Here is a 22101-nt window from a genome sequence, read left to right as displayed (position 1 = left end):
AAGAAATATTCTGTGGTTTATAAAAGTGTCTTATTTAACAAAATAATAGTGAATGACACAGGAAAAAGTTAAGAGCAAAAACAATATGAATTAATGTTCTAAAATGTTAATTGTAGTTTTTGTTGGATGGTGTGTATGTGTGATTCTTATCATCTTCTTACATTATTCTGAATTTTATACATTTTCTCTAAGAGTCATGTAACATATGTTGAAAATTGTTCATGGAAAAAGAAATTTTATAATAGCAAATGTTAAAAGCAGCTGGGTGTAAGAGTGACTTGGTTATTTGGACTTGCAAGAGACAGCAGGAATGAAGATGCCAACATCTGACTGAACCATGAGGCACTGAGCAATGCAATTCACTGTGCTCACAAAAGGTGGAGTGTACTTGGAGGCAGGTTGCATGTATGTCATATTAACTTTGGACTTTTTTGTGCTGTCATTAGTTTGACATTTCCAACACCATTTGTCTTCCAGTAGATTCTGGCTCGTGGTGTGCTCAAGAGCAAAACTGTGTTCCATAGATTTTGGGGGGAGCTGTGACCTTTTGGAAGCAACCTGCCAGACATTTCTTTTGAGGGATCTCTGGGTTCATGCCATCAACCTTGCAGTGAGTGAGTGGTTCATTCGGGGACCTCGGAGTGCACACAGGATGAACATGTGTTTGCCTTGTTTTCTATGATTAATGGCACTGGCAAGGGCATTTCTTAGCCCATCAACAGCAGTGATGTGCTTTCTAAGAATCTCTTCTACAATGAAGAGTTTTACGTCCTCTCTTGCTAGTTCCTAGTCTGATTCTCAGATGGAATTAAGGAACTAAGTTGGCTTCCCTAGAAGCAGCCCTAACACTGGTCACTGTGGAGCAGGCAAATAAAGAAAGTTTTCAAAACTCTGTAGGGGGCAGGTTATGAGATCTGTCACAGTCTTTCAGCTAGGAGGGCTAGAAAAAGGAATCTCACTTTAAGTAAAGGTAATCTTTCTTTCAAGAAGTCCTGGTGGTGCAATGGCTAAGCCCTTACTAGTAACTGTAAGATCAGTGATTGAGTGAAACAAAAGACCTGGCAAGCTGCTCCCATCAAGACTGTAGTTGTTCTGTACCATCAAGTCAGAGCTGACCCACAGGTGACCCTCCAGCGGGTTTTCAGAGGCAGCTCATCACATGGGAGGAGATTCTCAATCTTTCTCCTACAGAGCAGCTGGTGGCCTCGAGCCACATGCCTTCAGGACTGCAACGCAGTTTCTTGCCATGAGGCCATCTGATCCGTCCCTATCATAAAGATGACAACTGAGGAAACTCCTTAGAGAAGTTTTACTCTGTTACGTGGAGTTACTCTGAGATGGAATCGTCTTGATGGCAACAACAAACAATAATCCTCCTCTGTTCATAATAAAAACAAAGAGAGCCAGATCTTTCCTTCATTCTTCAATGCTTCGTAAAAGAGAAAAGGGAATGCTGTCTGGTTCCTAAGAATATCAAGGATGCCAACAGAGTGTTTCTAGAATTTGTTTTAATTATCAGCATTCAAAAATTTGGATATTTCTACCTTAAAAAGATTTCTTTCAATTCTCATTGGGGACTAGGAGAAGCAGCTCTCAGCAACACTAGGTCTATACCCCTATGTAATAAACTGGAAGCTGCCCTTCAAGTGGGGGGTGGGGTCCTTTCCATGCGTGCCATTTATGCTACCTGTCTAGCCCTGTGGCCTCTGGAGTGGGAGCACGTCAACTGAACTGCTTGTAAGGAATGTGCTGTACCTGGTATAGGACTAAGCTCCCTATAAGCACTCAGAAAAACCTATGGGTCTTCAGGACATGAAGCCAGTTTACTGATAAACAGCCTTAGTAACAGTTCTACGCTGAGTCACAGGCTTGCAGCGTGGGTCTACATCTGACCCACTGTGATGCGTTGAATTGTGTTCCTAAAAATACATGCTTAAGTCTGAACCCACAGTCATTACGACTATGACCTTATTTAGAAATAGTGTAACTTTCAGATGTCGTGAGAGTGAGCTGTATCTCTTTATGCCTAATGTTCTTATAAAAAGAAGAGAAGGGACAGACAAGTGAGATAACCATATGGCAGAGAATGCAGATACTGGAGTTAAGGGGTCACAAAGCAATGAAATCATGGGTCTATTAGAAATTGGGCGAGATAAGGAAGGGTCTTTCCACAGAGTATCAGGGAGAGAATTTCCCTGCTGACACTGAATTTGGACTTGCAGCCTGCAGAACTACAGGAGATTTTATTGTTCTTTTTAAGTTTATTGTTTATTATTATTATGCTTTTCATTATTATTGCTACTTAGCAATTAGTGTTCCACTCAATCATTTATATTTTAAGACATTAATGTGTCTGCGCAATGTAACAACCTTCTTCCCCTTTCATTCCTGTGACTGTTATTTCCCTTAATCCTTCTATCCTACCCTTCCCTGCCTTCTGAGGTTTCTCCCTGGGTACTACACTTCTGATCTTGTAAGACTGATTATTCTAAAGAGTAGGCACTTTCCTGATGTTAATGTTCACCTTGTAATATGACGGGCTGCAAGATGAGTCACAGGACTATTTTGGTTGTAGGGTCAAAGGGCTACTAAGGAACATAGTGTTGAAGGCTTCATCAGCCTTTATCTGATGACTGTTGTACATCTTTCTCCTACTCTGTCCACGACCCTCTACTGCGATCCCTTGAGGAGTGTTCAGGAGTGTCAAATGGACACCACCCAGTTCTTCTAATCTCAAAGTAGTATTTCTGTTGCTTTACAGGCTAGGATGGAGTTCAGATCTGCGGTTCATAGGGCCACTATGAGTCATACTCGACTCGATGGCACGTCACAACAACAACAAAGCCATCCTCCTCGGGAAGGAGAGGAAAACCCTCAATGAGATGCACTGACACAGTGACTGGAACAGTGGGTTCTACTGTGGCAGAGAAGATGAGGATGGCACAGCGTAGGGCAAGCTTCAGAGCTAATGTTCAAAGAGTCACTATGAATCGTACTCAACTCAATAGCACCTTACACCAACAACCTACTTTGTGGTCACTTACGACAGAAGGCCAGCAAACCAGGACGCCTACACGTCCAACCAGAGCACAGCACTGTCTCCTGAGCATGTTTTCAAGCACCACAGAAGTAAAGCACCCTGCCTGTTCTCCCCAGCAGAATTATAAGACAGAAAGTCGCACTCTTGAACAGAGTGACAGAATTGGTGTCTCACGTCCTGCCTCTGGCTTAAGTCGACAGCAGGTGCTTTAGGAAATGTCAGGAGCCACAGAATCACGGGACAGTTTTCTTCTAACCACCTCAGCACAAGAACCAAGGGATGCTCCTGGCTGATAAGCCCACATTGCTGCTCTCTTAACTGTGCTAGGGAATCTCCCGAGTCCTTTAGAATTAGTAGGGCCCATGGAAGACGCTTTTCTTACCTGCTGTAGACATGCTAATGTTATACTGAGGTAAAATAAATAGGAAGGCAGTCTTGGCTGTGACCTGTAAAACAAAGGGGGAAAAAAGACCAGTTTAACTTCTTGGTCACATCACAAGAAATAAAGACCCAGTTCCCGCCCCTTTGATATCCCAGATGCATAAACCTCTTCAGTGATGAGGTTTGCACAATGTAGAAGTAGCCCCAGTTTTAATTCCATTTTGCTTTAATAGCCTCTGTGCTAAAACACGCACACAATCAAATGAAATGATGCTGGGCCCAGCAAGGCAACTCAACTTGGACTCAGTACGGACAGAACAACACAAGCTCTGCCTGGCAGTCTAACTGCTTGCATGTATTGATTTGTGGAAGATCAAAACAAAATGAACCACAGCCTGTGAGAAACTGGGGTCTCCCCAGCAATTCAGCTGCCTACACGCTGCCGACTCGCAGCCCGTTGAGCCAGAAGCAAATCATAGCTGATCCCCCACTGGGTTTGCAAGACTGTAAGTCACATGGGACAAAGCTGGCTCAGCTTTCTTCATACGAGTGGCTGTGGATTTGAACTGCCAGAGAGGCACAGCTTCCGAGTTAGCGGCACAACACCCTACAGACTAGACCACCAGGGCTCCCCCAAACCGAAACACATTGACTGGTGCACCCTCTGAAACCGAAACCTCAACTTCAGAAACAGAGAGCTGCAGCTGCTACTTTTCATATCTATTCCATTGTGGGTCAGGGGGAAGACACATCACCTCACACTGAGGATGTGGTTATTTCTAAAGCTGCCTATGAAATTCTACGTGTGCTGTGAAATGACCCTGGTGAGGACGTGGTTATTAATGGCCAGATCAGAACTGCAGCCGTGTCATCTGCACGGGGGAGAAATGGTAAGAGAGTGAGGATTCAAAGCTTGGGTTCTAGAAGAGATCGCCTGGGCTCAAATGCTGAGCACTATTAGCCAACTGTGAAACCACAACCAAGTAATCACATACTCCCGGGTCTCCAGTTCCTCGGCCATACAGCAATGGTATTTCTAAGATCTCACTCATGAGACTACTGTAAAAAAGACTCTGACTCAGCTGCTCTGGGGTGGTACTCACCCAGTTATTAGCATTTTATAACTAGTTCAGAACTCTCTAAACGTTCCTGCCATGCAGCCAAGGCTGAGAGCTGTCATTCAGACCGTCCTGGGACATGTGCAGAGGCAAGGTGACAAGGCAGCCCAGGCTCAGGCCTGTCCCAGAAGGCCTCCGTAGAGTCTCATCTAGAACATTCAACTGGCTTTTTTCTTAACATGTTGTTGTTGTTACGTGCCGTCAAGTCACTTGCGACTCATAGCGAGCCTATGTATGACAGCCCTAAACCCTCCTCTATCCTGTGCCAATCGAACTGCCTCTGACACACCCATCCAGATTATCCCAGTCACTAAATCAATCCACCTCATAGAGGGTCTTCCCCTCCTACGTCCTCCCTCCACCCTCCCAAGCATGATGTCCCTCTCCAAGGACCTCTCCCTCCTTACAACATGTCCAAAGTATGGCAGACAAAGCCCCAGAATCCTTGCCTCCAAGGAGCAGCCCGTTTTACCCTCTCCAGGATGAAACCTGGTTTTTTTAGCAGTCCATGGTACCCTCAATACTCTTCTCCAGCACCACAGCTCAAAGGCACCAATTCTCCTTCTATCCTCCCTAGTCATTGTCCAACTCTCCGATGCATAACAAGTGATAGCAAAGACCATGGCCTGTATCAGATGCACCTTAGTCTCCAGAGTGACACCATTGCTCTTCAGTACCCTGAAGAGATCCCTAACAGCAGACTTTCCCATCACACTACATCTCTTAATTTCCTGGCTGCTGGTGCCAGAGTGTTGACCGTGGAGCCAATCAAATTAAAGCTGTGAACAATCTCAATCTCTTCACCATCCATTCTGATGCTGCCAATTTCTTAACATAGAGGTTTAAAAGATACACACTTGGCTGTATGAGAACACACATTCTATACCAGAGCCAACATCATTGCTGCTGTGTCACAGCTGACCTCTCAGTGGGTCTCTGAAGCTGTAATCACATGGGAAGAGAATGTGTACTTTTCTCCTGAGAAGCCACAGGTGGATTTAAACTGCTGGAGAGGCATGGCCTTTGGATTAGCAGTGCAACTCCCTATAGACTACACAACCACAGCTCCCTGCCACGTCAAAGGCAACAGAGAAATGACCAAATCATGTATTATAGATTGTCACCAACACTCAAACATCTGATCCGCCAGCTTGTTGACCTCAGCCGACTCTACGCTCCACTTGCAAAATGTACCCCGACCCTTTCCTCTGCATAGGCGTTATTTAATCTTTAAATACAGCAATGTTTAAATCTTCTCATACATGGATACTGTGGTCTTAGACATCTTTTATCTGGTTCAAAAGAAAGCAGGTGAATGAGATTACAGAATAGAAGAAGCTCTAAGAAAATGCAAGCCCTATAAAAGTTTGCAATAGCCTGGCAACTGACAGTTACCATGTAGGGTAAAGAGTGTCACACTCTGGTCGGACAGATGCCAACAATATGAGGTCCTCCTTGTTCCCGATCAAATTTCCCCTGGAAGACTGCTGCCTACCTCCTACTTCCTCAGTCAGCAATTCATATCACCAACTAGAAATGGGGGTAGACTAACCCGAGCTGAGCGCCAGTAAAGTTTAAACTGTTGGTTTCAGAAGGCTGAGCTACAAGGTGTACAGGGAGGTAGGGAGAGTGCTGATTGTGGAAGCAGACTCCAGGGCAGAGCTCTCTGTGGCAATTCACAGGTTTCAGGTGAATGAATGGCTATCATGCTGCAAATGGTCCTCCAGAGAGGTCTGCCTTGTTGCTAAGTAAGAACCTTCCCTGAATGCTGGTTGTGGGTACCGCTTCCACAAAAGATGTCTGCTTCTTACACAGAGTAGCCTCAGTCAGGAGTCCTCAGCACCAATAAGAAGGGTAGGAGATAGATCTGAACTGATCACATTACCACTCTGCCTTTCTCACCTCTGAAAGGTCTCTCCTGTAAGTTTCTGAGCCAGGAGATCAGGAGAGTGTTTACTATGACAGCACATTTCTCTGTAAAGGCCTTCTGTAGCAATCTACAGCAGCACTGTAGCCAACAGTGGCAGGGTAGGGGAAGTGCTGGCAAATTTCAAATGAACCACTAGAAAGTCTCGTTGCTATCAGGGTTCCCCCGAGCCTGGAGCATGCTGGCTGTGGGTATGGACTCCACTGCTTCGTGGCACACTGCAGCCTCAATCAGCAGACCTCAGCAATGCCTGGAAGCAGAAGCATACAGACCAGAACTGACTCCCCAGGAAATTTGTCATGCTGTTTCAGAGCCCTGAGGTAGAATGTTCACTATGAGAGTAGATTCCACTGCACAGGTCTTCTGCAGCAATTCACCAATAGGCTTGCAAATCAAAGCATGTTAGCTTAAGTGTGCTTTGCTGATTTGTGAGTAGAAGCTTGGGGTCCTGTCTCTGTACAGATAGCAGTTAGCCTGGCAAGCTTATGTTGTTGTTATGTGCCGTCGAGTCGTTTGGGACTCATAGCGACCCTATGTACAACAGCCCTAAACCCTGCTCTATCCTGTGCCAATCTCATTGCCTCTGACACACCCATCCCGATTACCCCAGTCACTGAATCAATCCACCTCATAGAGGGCCTTCCCCTCCTGCGCTGTCCCTCCACTCTGCCCAGCATGATGTCCCTCTCTAAAGACCTGTCTCTCCTTACAACATGTCCAAGGTATGTCAGACGAAGCCCCAGAATCCTTGCCTCCAAGAAGCAGCCTGGTTTAATCCTCTCTATGATGAATCTGTTTGTTTTCTTGGCAGTCCATGGTACATTCAATACTCTTCTCCAGCACCACAGCTCAAAGGCGTCAATTCTCCTTCTATCCTCCCTAGTCATTGTCCAACTCTCTGATGCATAACAAGTGATTGCAAAAACCATGGCAAGCTTATACGGATCCACAATCAACATGCTCAGTACCAGCAGTCAAGACATCAAAAGATGCACTGCATTGGGGAAATCTGTTATCAAGGACCTCTCCATAGTTATAAAGGACAACAATGTCCATTTATAAAGATTAAGGTGTCTCTGATTCAAACCATGGTATCTTCAGTTGCTTTCTATACATCTGAAAGTTGACAATGAACAAAGATGACAGAAGAATTGTTGCCTTTGAGTTGTGGTGCTAGAGAAGACTACCAAGTATCCCACAGCCTGCCAAAAGAACAAATGTGTGTTGGAGAAAATGCTGCAAGGGTGTGCTTTTTAAAGGCAAGGGTGATGAAACTTCACCCCATGTACATTGGTCACATCATTAACAGGGGCCAGTCTTTAGAAAAAGACATCATGCTGGGCAAAGTGGAGAGTCAGGCAAGGAGACAGCAGCTCCCAGCAAAATGCCTGACACAATAACTAACAATGGGCTCAAACATGTTAGAGATGGTGAGAAAGGAGCAGGATAGGTCAAGGTTCAGATCTGTTGTTCACAGAGGAGTTGCTATGTGTTGTCATCAACTCAAAAGCCCAAAACAACACCACACAAATCCCTGCTCATTTGTTGATTCTTGACGGTATGAAGTTTCCTGCTGCTTTCCTCTGCTCCATACTTCAGAGCCCTTCAAAGTCATGCCCATTTTCTTTGCTGTATTTTTGAGGTAGAACTGAAGTTTGTTTACACTGTTACCTTCCAGAATTCTAGGGACTCTAACATTCTTACTAAATAATATTTAAATCATTCTAAAAGTTTGTTACTCAAATGCAATAATATCATACAGACCAAGGTGAAAATCCATTTTATGCAAATGAAACTATACAGAATATAGTAATATGTACAATGTATGGAATCAATCTTTAGTTTACTAATTCCAAGGTTTAAGTAAGTACTCATATAATAAAATTTTCCTTTTAGATATTAATGTTTTTCACTAATATTTCCAACAGGGTTACCTCTAACATCCAACTCTAAAACACATAAATAAAATGGACCCTGAGAAGGTATACAAATGTACAGAGTATGTTACTCTGACTATTAACAGAAGAATTCTACTTATACTTCTTCTTCCCAAGGAAAACAGACATTTGGTACATAGGCTTGACATATATTCTTGTCCTTTGCTATTGCTGTTAGCTACAATTGAGTTGACTCCAATTCATTGTTACTTCACATGTTGCCCAGTCCCGAGCCATCTTCACATTCTCTGATGCTTGAGTTCACTACTGTGTCTATTGTAGAAATTCATTTCCCTTAAGAGTTTTCCTCATTTCTGCTGACCTACCCACCGCCCCACCTCCACCCGACATGATGCCCTTTTCTAGGAATTGGTCTTTCTTGATGATCTGTCTAAAGTAAACAAGCTGAAGTCTTGCTACTCTCACTTTTAAAGAGTTTTTCTGCTTTTATTTCTTCTAAGACTGATTTGGTCTTTGGGCAGTCCGTCCTATGTTCAACATTCTTCTTCAAAACCATTCAAACGCACCAATTATTCTGCATTACACATATTATGTACAAGAGAGGAAGATGCTGGATAAGATGGTTTGACTCAGTGACTGGGGTAATGGGAGTAGGTGTGTCAGAGACAATAAGGTTGGCTCAGGATAGAGAAGAGTTCAGAGATGTACACACACAGTTACTATGAGTTGCAGGTGACTTGATGGCACATCAACAATAACAATATCACATATTAGGGTCAGCCTGACAGCCAGTCTCTTAAGTCTCAAAACCAAACACTTTGGCATAATGCATTACTTGCTGGGTTGTTTACTGAAAGGTCAGTGGTTCAAATCCCCCAGTCATTCTGCAGGATAAAGATGCGGCCGATTCCTCCTGTTATGATTTATAGCCTCATAAACCCAGTAGAAGGTGTCACCATGAGTTGGAATCTACTTTACAGCAATGGAGTAAGGGGGTTTTTTCCTCAGGTTTCTTAAGGTATAACGTGCCCGCCATGAAATTCACCCATCATCTTTACTTGGTTTTTACCCATCTCCTGCACTGGAACACAAATTCTATAAAAGTGGTGATATGTGCCTTGATTGTCTTCAATCTATATCTCTAAAATGCTGAGAACTGAGCGTTGTCGCATATACTTTGGGCATATTGTTGGGAGCAGCTAGTTCTTGGGAAAGAATATCATAATTTAAATGTGGAGGGTCAGCATTGTAAAGAAGACCTTCAATAAGATGGACTGACCAGGTGACTACAAAAATGGGCTCAAATATATCAGAGATGATAAAGATGGCACAGGATAGGGAAACGTCCAGATCTGTTGTTCATAGCGTCGCTATGACTCGGAGTGGACTTGTCTTGTCTAACAACAATAAAAACTGTGTTTGCAAGATTTATCTTTTCAAAAGGACACAAGCCACATTTTTGTCCACGGAGCAGCTGGGAAATCCAAACTGCTGATCTTTCAGTTTGCACCTGAGCACTTAACTCACTGTGCCAACAGGGACAGATAATCTACCTACCTACCTATGTACCTATCTATCTATCTATGGCAAAAGAAGGATCAAATAATTAGGATGATAAACAAAGATGCATTCCAATCCTATTTATTGGCTAAAAGTGTCCAGAAATTTGGCTCTGAGCATTCTTGCAGCCACCTGAGGGAGGAAGGAAGTGTCTAGAATCAGTCTATTAGTTTTAAAAACAAAACAAAACAAAACAAAACCCAACTGATGAAAATAGCAGCTCAGCATCTCCTGTGTAAAAGCCATTCGCTGTGCTTGGAAAGGTCCCCTGGCACCTGGAAACTTCACTGCATAACGCCCTACTGAACTCAGACCAGGGACGACACCATCGAATCTCTGTGCAAGCATTGGCTGGATCCATGGAGCCCAAGTCCAAGACACAGGAGCCTATTAAAAATGTCATTCCAATTATTTTTCATCCCTCTAAGACTGTTTATAGGAAACACGATGGAGTTTAACAGCATTTTAAATGCCAGGCTCAGTGGGTGAAAGGTTAAAAGTGACAATGTGCTAATACCTTGATGTCAAGGAAAAACACTAAATATGGAGATGAGGACACCACACACACACAGATACAGAGGGAGAGTTTTATTATATTTTTAAATCAAACAGGGTATGGTGCACATTCAGTGTGCCTATGTAGCCATAACAATGCCCAAACTGTTCCACATGTTGTGTCTTAGGCTCTTGGTTGAAACTAAACCACGGATATGAAAGCAGTGAAACAGCTGCTTTCAGCAAAACACTGTGGACTTGGATCACCGTCTCAGCTCTACCCTGAGGCAGCCAGGTGACCCTGGCAAGTTATACTGCCTCTCTGCACCTCTATTCCCTCATCCAATAATATCAACAAGAATAATAAAGGCAGATAACACTACTGGTGCCTGGACACGGTTCTAAATGCTTTTACATAAGTTACTTCACGCAATTCTTTTTTCTTCTTCTTTTTTTTTTAATTATTAATAATTTTAATGAAAGTGTACAGAGACTGGATTTCCACATCAAGCCTTTGAGTACCCCATCGTTACCCTTTCTCTGTAAGCTGGTATGTCGGATATTATTGCTGTTAGCTGCCATCAAGTCAGTTCCAGCCCACAGAGACCATCAACTGTGTAGAGTGGAACTGTGTGCACCACTGGATTATCAAGACTATGACTTTTTGGAAACAGATTGCCAGGCCTTCCTTCCAAAGCACCTCTGGAAGGATTTGAACTGGCAACCTTTTGGTAAGTTGTCGAGGGTTTAACTGTTTAAATCACCCAGGCTCTCTGCTGTGTGAGCACCAAAGGCAAATGAAGAGAGCTGAGATGATTGTTCCTTTTGGGTATTAAATTCTTGATTTTGTTTATTTCCTGGCAGATCCATCTAAATAAGCACTGACATACAGAAAAGTACTACAGCTGTAGACAGGCTGCTGATAGAAAAAGTAGGGGTTTAAGGGCCTTGTTTTCACAAAGTCATTTCTGATCTAAACTTCTTCCATGTCTCGAATACCACTACTCCCACCAGGGGGGCTTCAAGATGGTACACCATATACAATAACTCATGAGTGAAGAGGAGGATTATCATTTACCTCGTGCTCCGAAGCCACAGGAAAGCCAAGTGAAATGTCCTCGTGAGACTGCCCTCAGCTCAAACAGGCTTGACTCAGCCTTTCCCAAAATTGATTTTGCATCTTTTTGCTGACGCAGTAGATAGGAAAATTTCAGTTAGACAGGAAAGCATTTCAAAGTTACACCCAACTGGTGAAGAAGAGGCTTTTTAAAACAACAACAATTCTATGAAATTTAAAAAAACAACAACAATGACAACAAAAACCTGAAAAGGATCTTTTAGCCCTTTTTTCCTGGAGGATTTGCTCCTGGAGGCTCTTTTTGAGAACCTAGGAGAACCAGGCAGTCAATGCCTGTCCAGTGCCATATACATGGCCAAGCCAGGCTCTATGCAGGACTGCCGTCCCTCTGTCCCTCAGTGAAAGGCAGGTACAAGCCAACACAAAGACACTTTTCATTCCTGCTTTCTGAACATCTCTGTTCTGGATGACCAGAGCCTGGCTGGCAGGGTCCAGAGCCTGAGTACTGACAGTGCCTTCCTGTGTGACCCTTAGCAACGCCTTGAGATGCTGGTTTTCTCACCTGAAAAACGGTCTTGATACAAGAGGTACGCAAAGTTAACAAACAGGCCACAGATCCTGCACAAGCTGGTGTCCACAACGCTGAAGAGACTCACTGTTAACAGCCCCACTTTGGGTTTATATTACATTAAAGAAATGACAAGATATATTTCATGTTAAAAGCCCGCCATTAGAATAGTAAGAACAGTATTTTATAACTTGCTTTATTACATTTATCAGTTCAAAACTCTAAACTTTATATTGTGATAGAGGAAGTTTAATTGGGTGACATAAAGGGTTTTTTTTTAATTTGAAGATGAGCTCCTTTAAACACATACAAATAAAGGCAAAGCTTTCCACCTCAGCCACGTTAACTTGAGATTTTAATCACATTCTGAAAAATAAGATCTGGCCTACAGACTATCCTTCCTCCACTTCCATTATAGCCACAACCTAACTATAGCTTCAGGAAGACTGTACATCTAAGCTTAAACATCATGGAGCAGGTTAAATGTTGAGATCCTAGCCTAAAGGTAGGCAGTTTGAACCTAGCAGCTGCTCCACAGGAGAACTACGGAGGCAGGTCCTCCAGTTAAGATTTACAGCCTCAGAAACCCAATCGAGGGCTGCTGTGTGTCAGAATCAACTTGTTCACAGGTGACTCTTACAGACAACCTTACATAAAATAGATACACTTTTATGAAATCAACATTTTTTTTACTCTCTTCAAAGAGCATCCTGGATCAATATTTCCAAAACTCTCACTTGATTACACACTTCACATACCTTCTCTTTCTCCCCAAAGAGCTCATTCCCTTATTTGGACATTATGGCAAACTTATAAACCATTTACACAGAAGCCAAAACCAAAATAAAAATGAAGAATTGCTCACACAAAATAGTTTAAGGATGTCAATGGTCTTAAAACTATCTCCTGCACCAAAGCCAAAGTTTAGACTGCTAGCTGTATGGTGGATATTATGAAAACATACACATGGTCAAGCGAAATATTTTTCATTCTTGGCCAAAAGCCATCAGTTTAGATAAAATAAAGAAAAAAATTAAAAATCAAAATAAAATGGTTACCAGCGATGAGGAGGGCAGAAGAAGAGGGAAGTGAATAATTAATAAACAAGTAAGTTTGGTGAAAGAAACAACCTACACTAAGGGGCTGATGAGACACTGCAATTAATTGGCTACATCAAGCAACTGTAATTAGTATTATTAAAAAAAGGTGCATGAATGGTTGAATGAATAATCAATATGATCTGTAAAGTTTCATGGTAATAAAAAGCAAATCAATCTTAAAAATGGAAACAAAAAAGAAAGGGTTTGGGGAAGCAGATTTTTCAGCCGGAAGTGACTTTTAGACGGAAAGATGAAGACACATTTCAGACTTGTCGGCAGAAATGCAATCATCACACTAGTACACAGGGTTGTTTCCTCTAATTTTTAAAAAAGCAGTAGTTCCACAAAGGCAAGAAGCAGAAACAGAAAGGATAATTCTAATCATTACAGAAGTGTCTGTGACAGGCAGCCACTAGTCTACAATCAGGAGCAAGTGCCAAGGAATATCATCCTCAAGGAACTTCTGGCATTTCCTGAAATGGGGGAGGGGGAGAAAAGGATTATTCAGGAGCTCCAAAGACGCAGAGCAGCCCATCTCAGTTTGCATTCATTTGGGTGCTTTGTCCTTAGGGAAGGAGAGGGTATGCAGACAGAGCAAGTGATCTACTGCCATCATTTTTAATTATTTGCTGCTATTTGGAAAAGAAATGGTAGTGCTGTAATGCTTAACCATTTGGCTGCTAACCGAAAGGTCAGTAGTCCAAACCCACAGAATGGCTCTGTGAGAGAAGAGGTCTGATGACCTGCTCTCAAAAGATTACAGCCTAGGAAATGCTGGACCCTTCTACTCTGTCACACAGGGTCACCAAGAGGTGTTGGAATTGACTCTACAGCTCCTAAGAACAATTATCTAGAAAGCTTCTGACTGAAAGCTTCAGTATGTTGACCACTGGGTTTTCAATGAAGAGCAGTCACGTCGATTAATCTAGAAAAAATGAACTGCGTGTTCAAAGAGATGGAGCAAAGCAAACTCTTGATGGAATTCATAAGCAAGACCTGTCAGCAGGGCTGACAGACAGTCCTCAGAGGAAGCAGCCAGACTCCTCTAAGAATTTGCAGAGACGACATAAACACAGGGGTGTCTATCTCCACCAGTGTTTGAAGCCATAGGAAACAGGCTGCAGGGGGAAACATTTAAAAAGAAATACGTGTGTGTGTGTGTGTGTATACACATATATTTCCAAAAGGAATTTTAGGTCTGTAATCTCTTGTTCCTGTTTCTACTTCACCCTCCTCCAATTAAGGAACTCTGGTGACACAATTGTAGGATGCTACAGTCACTGCTAACCAAAAAGGTACATCTCTGACACGTTTAATTCACTAACTGCTCCACAGGAGAAAGACAGGCAGTCTCCTCCCATACAAATTCACAGCCTTGGAAATCCGAGGGACAACTGCTGTGAGCCAGAACCATCTGGACTGGCAGTGAAGGTTTTCAAACCATGTATTTAGTAGGGAGTTTTGCCGCTAATCCAAAGTCTACATCTGTCTGGCCATCTGAATTCAACACTGGTTCTGGGGGAGAAAGATGGGAAATCTCCTCCTGTGAAATCCAATGGAGGGTCAGCTGTGAGTCAGTTCTGACTCCATTGCAGTGAGGTCGGTTGTTTGTCTTTCCATACTTCAATGAGGAGTGTGTCATGAGAAAGATTAACTGATGGATCCTAGCTAGCTGGGCCCTGGCAGAGTTCTACAGCTCCTATGTGCAGATACAAATTGAAGTCTGGCCAAGAAGGAATGTTATGTGCCTGGTAAGCCCACAGCACCCTCATTTCTTACTGTGTTTTACAGTAGTGTGTCTACTTTTATGGACACACCCTCTACATAGTGTCTACTTTGCTCAATTTCACAGAGATCTGCCAAGGACAAGCACTAGGACACCTGATAGGTGCTATTTTATTGTGATGACTTGACTCCAATGAATGAAATAAAGGCCAACAGGTCAGTAAAAGGGGGGAAAAACACCCACCAAAACACAACACACACACAAACACCCAGCACTCAACATCCTTGTTCATGAGCAAAAGATATTCACAAGGGAATAGTCTGAACTATCTTCAAAGTGGAGAAGGAGAATAACAACTTAAAATGCAAGAGCTCCCGGAAAAATAAGTGTAAACTGCAAATCTATCTCCAAAGGCATGGCCTGAGGTAAACACTATTCAGAGATGGTCACAGTCCCTCTAAACAGAATAAAATACAATCTGAGCAAAGGCAGATGTTTAGATTAAATGGCACATTCTAAGATTTCATACATATACACATTTAGATAGAGTACTACTAGTCAGACATGATAAAAAAAAAAATCCATTTAGCTAACTTGAAAGCAATGAGGTTTTAAATAATAACAAATTGAAACCTAAGTTCTCTGTGCAGTGTTCTGACACAGGGACGGCCTTCTTTCAGTTCCGCCGGGCTCCATCACAGTCTCTTGGTGCCCAGGGGTCTGGTCTGGTCTGACGGTGGCCTCAAACAAGGGGAGCAGCAGCCCAGGAAGAAAAGCAAACATCAGAGGGAAGGAGAGGATCCTCTGTTCCTGAGGTCAATGGGTAGGCTTCATTCACCCTCACACATGCTGATGAATCTGAGCTGCAGGGCAAAGACCAGGGGGTCAGTGTTCCCCAATTTGGGCCAAACTGGCAACTCTAGTGTGTGTGTGTGTGTGTGTGTGTACACAAGAAGTATCAGGAACCAATTGGGACACCAGTGACCTTAAGCTTTCACCAAGAAATACGAGTAATCTCTCTCAAGTCACACAGCTAAGGAAGTTAAGAAAGGAAAGCACAGCCATACATAAAAGTGGGAGAGAAAAGGAGGAAGGATGGTCCGGCCAAAGCCTTTGACGAGAACAGGAGGGCAAGTGCGAATCTGTGCCTTTCACCCTTCCCACCACTGTGCCTGACATCCAATGCATACACACTGCTGCAGCAGCCCAGGGCCAGCCACAGGCAGCAGAAGGTCAATCAACAAACTCCTCACAGACGGACTCTGATTAGACGTGGGACGGACATCAGATTCGTCTTCCTACAAATAACACAGGTGCAAAAAAAAAAAAACAAAACAAAAAAACCAAATACCACAGGTGCTTTTCCACAGTTGTTCATGTGGTCCCAGGATTCCCAAGGAGGTCCTATTGTACCTTCCCAAGCTTTCCCCTGCTCAACTCCCAGATACCACCTCAGGCAGGAAATCATCCACATCTGCTAGAAGTCACACAAATGAGTAAGCGCGACTGCTTGGAGCTGTGGAGTTGGAGAAGAGTCGTGAATATCCTATGGACTGCCCAAAGAAGAATAAACAAGGTGCTCCTTGGAGGCAAGGATGGGGAAGCACTGTCAAGAGGGGCCAGTCCTTGGAAAAAGACCTCATACTTGGAAAGGTGGAGGCTAAATGAATGAGAGGAAGCCCCTTAACAAGAAGGACTTGTCAACATAGTGACTGTACAATGGGCTTGAGCAGAGATGGCACGGGATAGGGCAGGTTTCAGATCTGTTGTTCCCAGGGTCATTATAAGTAATGATCAAAGTGATCGCAACTAACAACACTCATGTATACTGCAAGCCAATTCTCACCACAAGAGAGCCTTGTACAAGCGGCTCGGAGTTCTGAGGTGGTACAGATGGTTAATGTGCTCTACTGCTAACTGATGGCTTGAGTCTTTCCAAGTTCGGAGTGCCCTGGAAGAAAACGCTGGCAATCTACTTCAAAAAAGTCACTGAATACGCCACAAAGCACACTTCTACTCTTAACACATGTAGGGTCATTGAGTCAAAATCAACTTGGTGGCAATTCAGAAGAGGCTTAAAGAAGGGTTCCAAGACTGAGACTGAGGCTGCCCCCACCCCACTCATGGGAAACTCTGCCAACAAGAACCTGTTTGAGCTATATGATGAAGGGATGGACACAAGAAAAGAGGGCAGAGGGAGCCCTGGTGGCTTAGTGGCAAGAAGCTGTGCTGCAATTCCAAAGACATGAGGTTTGAGGCCATCAGCTGCTCCGCGGGAGAAAGATGGGCAATCTCCTTCTGTGCAATTAACTGCCTCTGAAAACCTACTGGAGGGCCAGCTATGAATCGGTTCCAACTCAATAGTACACAACAACAAAATAGAAAAGTAAGCAAAGTGTATCTGAGAGAAAATGAACAGTGTGCAAAGTGGTGTACAGCAGAGACATGGCTGTAAGTCTAAGAGGAACCAGGCCTTACAAGGGGCTCTTTATGTCAGGTAAGGGAGCTCCAGTGGCCTTTACATGGGCCAATCCAATGGCAGGTGGTTCAGAGAAAGATGGGCAATCTCTGTACCATTCACAGCCTCTGAAAACACTGGTGGATCAGCTATGAGTTAGTCTGACTCAATAACAATGAGGTGATGTTGAAGTATGTCAGGGAGAAGAACTGAACTTTCTCTTGTCCATGGGAACTGGCCACTTAGGATATTTAAGCAGGGTCTAACACTGAGATTCCCATCCTGCAGAGCACATCCTATTCAGGATGGAGAACGAACGGAAAGGAGTTAAGCCAGGCAGCATAGAGCACAGTTAGGAGAAGAAGCAGAGACCCAGGCCTGGGCTAAACTAATGAAAACAGCCAGCCATGGGCATCAGGAAGCATTGGGCCCTTTTCAGAAGACTGGTACCAGGGAGCTGCCAGGAGTATGCTCTGATTTTGTTCAAGAAACACACTTTTAAATAAACTGCTGATACGGGGTGCTACCACACTGATTCCAACTCGTAGCAACCCTACAGGCCCCAGCAGAACTACCTGCCCACTGGGGTTTCTTGGCTAATTTTGACAGAGTAGTTGCCAGGTCTTTATAGCACAGAGTTGTAGGTGGAATTGATAGAGCTTGGAGGAGATATTCTCCCAAGCTTCTGAATATATTCAACCACTTTTTCTCTGCTGGGTCTGTTTATGAGGCTAGGCGAAAGACCTAGCAGAGAAAAAGTGGTTGGATATTCAGACGCTTGGGAGAATATCTCCTCCGAGCTCTATCAATTCAAGGGGCATTTCCCTGCTCAGGCTCCACCACCGGCCCTAGCTCCCACAATCCCTGCTTCCTCTGAATTGCTGACCTTTGCCTTGGTACACACCACTTGATGCAGAGGAAATGCTCCTTGTTTTTGTTTGAGGTTATTGTTGCTGCTACTGTGTCAATTAATCTCACTGAGGGTCTTCCTTTCCTATGAGGACCCTCAATTTCACCAAGCATGATGTCCTTCTCCAGAGACTGATACCTCATCATACTTTATCCATAGTACATGAGATGACCAGCCGTACTTCTAAGGGAACATTCTGGCTACTCTTCTTCCAAGATGGATGTCTTCATTCTTCTGGCAGTCTGTGGCATATTTAATATTCTTCGCCAACACCATAATTCAATTCTTCAGTATAGGTCAGGATGCATATGAGGCAACTGAAAGTATTACTTGGCTCAAGTGCACCTCAAAGTGACGTCTTTGCTTTTTAACGTTTTAAAATGGTATTTTGCTGCAGATTTGGCCAATGCAATATGTCATTTGATTTACTGGCTGCTGCTTCCATGGGTGTTGACTCTGGGCCCAAGTAAAATGAAAGCCTTGACAACTTCAATATCATCTTCTTGAACTGGCAATCATTTAGATGAGGTGGAAGGGAAACCAGGAAGTTGAAGAGGAATATAGAGGACTCAGTGAGAGAGAAGCTAAAATAAAACAATTTTTTAATTTATTTGTTTGTTTGTTTGTTTATTAATATAGCTTCCTCTGCTCATTCAGAAGCCAAATTATATAAGAAGAAAAATGTGGCATCAGGAATGGAGGATGACTCATCACAGCCTGCATTATGCAGATGACACAACCTTGCTTGCTGAAAGTGAGGAGAACCTGAAGCGCTTTCCGTAGACGGTCAAAGACTACCACGTTCAATATGAGTTACATCTTATCATCAAGAAAACAAAATCCTTACCACTGGGACAATAAGCAACATCATGACAGATGGAGAAATGACAGAAATTGCCAATAACTTAATCTGCTTGGATTCACAATTAATACCCTTGGTAACAGTTGCCAGGAAGTAAAAAGTCTTATAGTATTGGGAAAGTCTGCTGTCTGGGACATCTTCAAAGTGCTAACGAGCGAGCGAAGATGTCAATCTGAAGACTAAGATGTATCTGATCTAAGGCACGATCTCTTCAATTACTTGCTATGCATTTGAAAGGTGGGCAATGAATAAATGTGACAGAAGAATTGAAGCCTTTACATTGAGGTTTTGGAGAAGAGTGCTGAATTTCCCACGAACTGCCAAAAGGACAAACAAGTGTGATGAGGAAAAGGTAGAGCCAGGATAGTGAAACTCCACATCACATGCTTTGGGCAAGCTGCTAGGAGGGGCCAGTCCTTGGAAAAGGACATTGGGCTTGGAAAGGTGGAGGGTCAGCGAAGGAGGGGAAGACCCTCAGCAAGACTGACTGACACAATGACCGTAATGGTGAGTTCGAATGTGTCAGAGAGGATAATGATGGCACACGATAGGTGAGGTTCAGATCCACTATGAGTCATAGTTGACAGGACCGCACTTAACAACAAAAACCTCTGCTCATATTATATTCATGGGGAGCTAGAGAATTGTTCTGCTGTTTAATCCATTCTTTTCCACTATCTTGTTGGAGGGACAGTCAGAAACCATGGAATTGGTCCTTGGCTCATGGAGACTTCATGCACCACAGAACAAAAAACACTGCGTGGTCTGTGCTGTCTCCATTGTCAGTTGTAGAATAGACTATTTTTCTTTCCAGTGAAAATCCACTTTTCACTGGCTGATTCTTAGAGGCAGGTCACCAAGCCTTTCCTCCTGGTCCATCTTAGTCTGGAAGTTCCACTGAAACCCGTTCAGCATCACAGGGAAGTAGTGAGTTGATCTTTGATTCATTTCTCAAGAGGGGAGTCAGGGCCACCTGGATGAATTTCTAAGACAGTCATTGATCTGTAGGTTCCGAGGGGAGAGTTATAGAAGTGTCCGTTGGACTTCTGGTCCTCATGCTTTCTATCAGTCTATCAGCCCCACTGAAAGTCTTTACTGCCTGGAAGCAGACAGATTAGATTCAGAATTAGAACCCAGTAAGACTATCTATCAATCTAGTTCAATGCCTTTATTTTAGAAAAGATAAAACCAACCCCCCCTTTATTGACAAGCAGGCATTTTACATGATTATCTCAGGTGATCGATCCCAGGAACTCTACGAGGGACAACGGCAGCCTGTGAAATGTCATTAAATATGAGGCACTGTGCTAAACACCAACTGGAGTTTGCTTCATTTAATATTAAATTTAACAAGCCCTGGTGGTAACAGGGCATTAATGTTGGACTGTAAAACCAAAAAAAAGGTCATTGGTTTGGAGAAAGGCAGTCTTCTCCCACAAAGCTTTACAGGGATGGATGGACATCATAAATGAGAATGTAGTCAATTGCAGTGGATTTTGCTGTTTGGTTTTGGGGTGTTGTTTTGCTTTGTTTCTTTGTGGGTTTGTTTGTGTGTGTTTTTGTGGAGGAGGTGGTTTATAACTAGTACTATATAACCACTGAAGGAACTCTAGTGGCCTACTGGCAAGAAGCTGTACTGCAATCCCAAAAGCAAGTGGTCTGAATCCACCAGCTGCTCCGCAAGAGGATGGGCAGTCTCCTCCCAAGTGATTAACTGCCTCTGAAAACCCGCTGGAGGGTGAGCTATGGGTCATTTCTGACTCTATCTCTATGGCACACAACAAAAACATTATACTTATTTCTCACTTAATGGCATGGTTAGGTTCCAAAGACCAGGTCAACATGCAAAAATGAAAAGTGATCATATGAGATCACGAAATAGAAGCCAAATTATATACATAAAACATAATGGCATAATTATGTCAATATATAACCATCAGATTAAATCATTATACAGCTGCCAACAAACCTTCGAGAATCATGACCCAGCCAAGTTAACATATAACTTGAACTATCATAGCCATTATTATTCTCCCCTAACACTTCAGTATTCATTGCTGCAGGATATAGGTTGTTAATGTACAAAATAGTAGAATTTTTTTAAATTATGGACACAAAAGCAAAATGTCAGATAACAAGTAGGTACTGCTGCTACTTACTGAGCTCATGACAGGAACTGCTCTAAACATTCACAGAGACTATCTCATTTAATCCTCCCAAAGACTCATACAGATAGAGAGGCTCTGATGGTTTAAGAAATCTTTTCCAAAGACACCCAACTAATAAAGCCTAGAAGTCACATTTGAACTCAAGGTCCACCTGGCTGTGGTATCTCACTCTAGGCCACTACGTTAACTGAACAATGTGCCTAAAAACGAATCATCAAAACAAGATTTTTCATGCACAGAGAGTTTTAATACAAGAGGAAGAAAGGTTATAATTCAGGACAACAAGCAAAGAGTAAGCAGAGAGTTTTCTCTTTTTCAGAAGCAGAGGCCTTGTCTCCATCTTCCTTTCTAGTTCATCTCACGGGGGATGTTTCATTGAAACTTGTTCTGCCTAACAAAAATACTAACTTTGTATAACCTTCATACATTTCTCAAGAGGAGGGGTAGGGTCACCTGGACGGATTTATAAGCAGATGTCCTTGGCACAAGGAGCTCTGGCAGCCTAGTAGATAAGGAGTTACCTCCCAACTCAAAGGCAGGTGGTTCAAATCCATGAGCCACTCCGAGGGAGAAAGATGGCCAATCTCCTCCAATGTGATTTATAACTTCTAAAGCCCAGATGGAGAGTCAGCTATGAGTCACTTCCAACTTGACAGCAATGAGGGGTGTTGTTTTTGGTTGGGTTTTTTTTTTTTTTTTAGTCCTTGGCAGAAGAGAGCCTCAATAAATAATCAAGTGCTTTGGATTTTCAGGAGATTTATGGATAGGAACAAGCTGGGAAGACTTAGGAGGAAGTGAGCTGAATGGTAAGA

At 43.2% G+C, this 22101-nt stretch overlaps 1 protein-coding gene across 1 annotated transcript in view; it reads right to left on the bottom strand.

The window, feature by feature from the left end:
- TRAM2 (translocation associated membrane protein 2) overlaps nucleotides 1–22101 on the bottom strand; it is a 107789-nt gene that overhangs the window by 46990 nt on the left and 38698 nt on the right. Inside the window, exon 2 of the mRNA XM_006902816.1 lies at nucleotides 3423–3486. Coding sequence (XP_006902878.1) covers nucleotides 3423–3486 — 64 coding nt within the window. The remainder of the gene's footprint in view (nucleotides 1–3422; nucleotides 3487–22101) is intronic.

Source organism: Elephantulus edwardii, unplaced genomic scaffold (genome assembly GCF_000299155.1).
Source record: "Elephantulus edwardii isolate Elephantulus edwardi_28Jun2011 unplaced genomic scaffold, EleEdw1.0 scaffold00455, whole genome shotgun sequence".
NCBI classification, from domain to species: Eukaryota; Metazoa; Chordata; class Mammalia; order Macroscelidea; family Macroscelididae; genus Elephantulus; species Elephantulus edwardii.
This window is presented reverse-complemented; position numbering and strand designations above follow the sequence as displayed.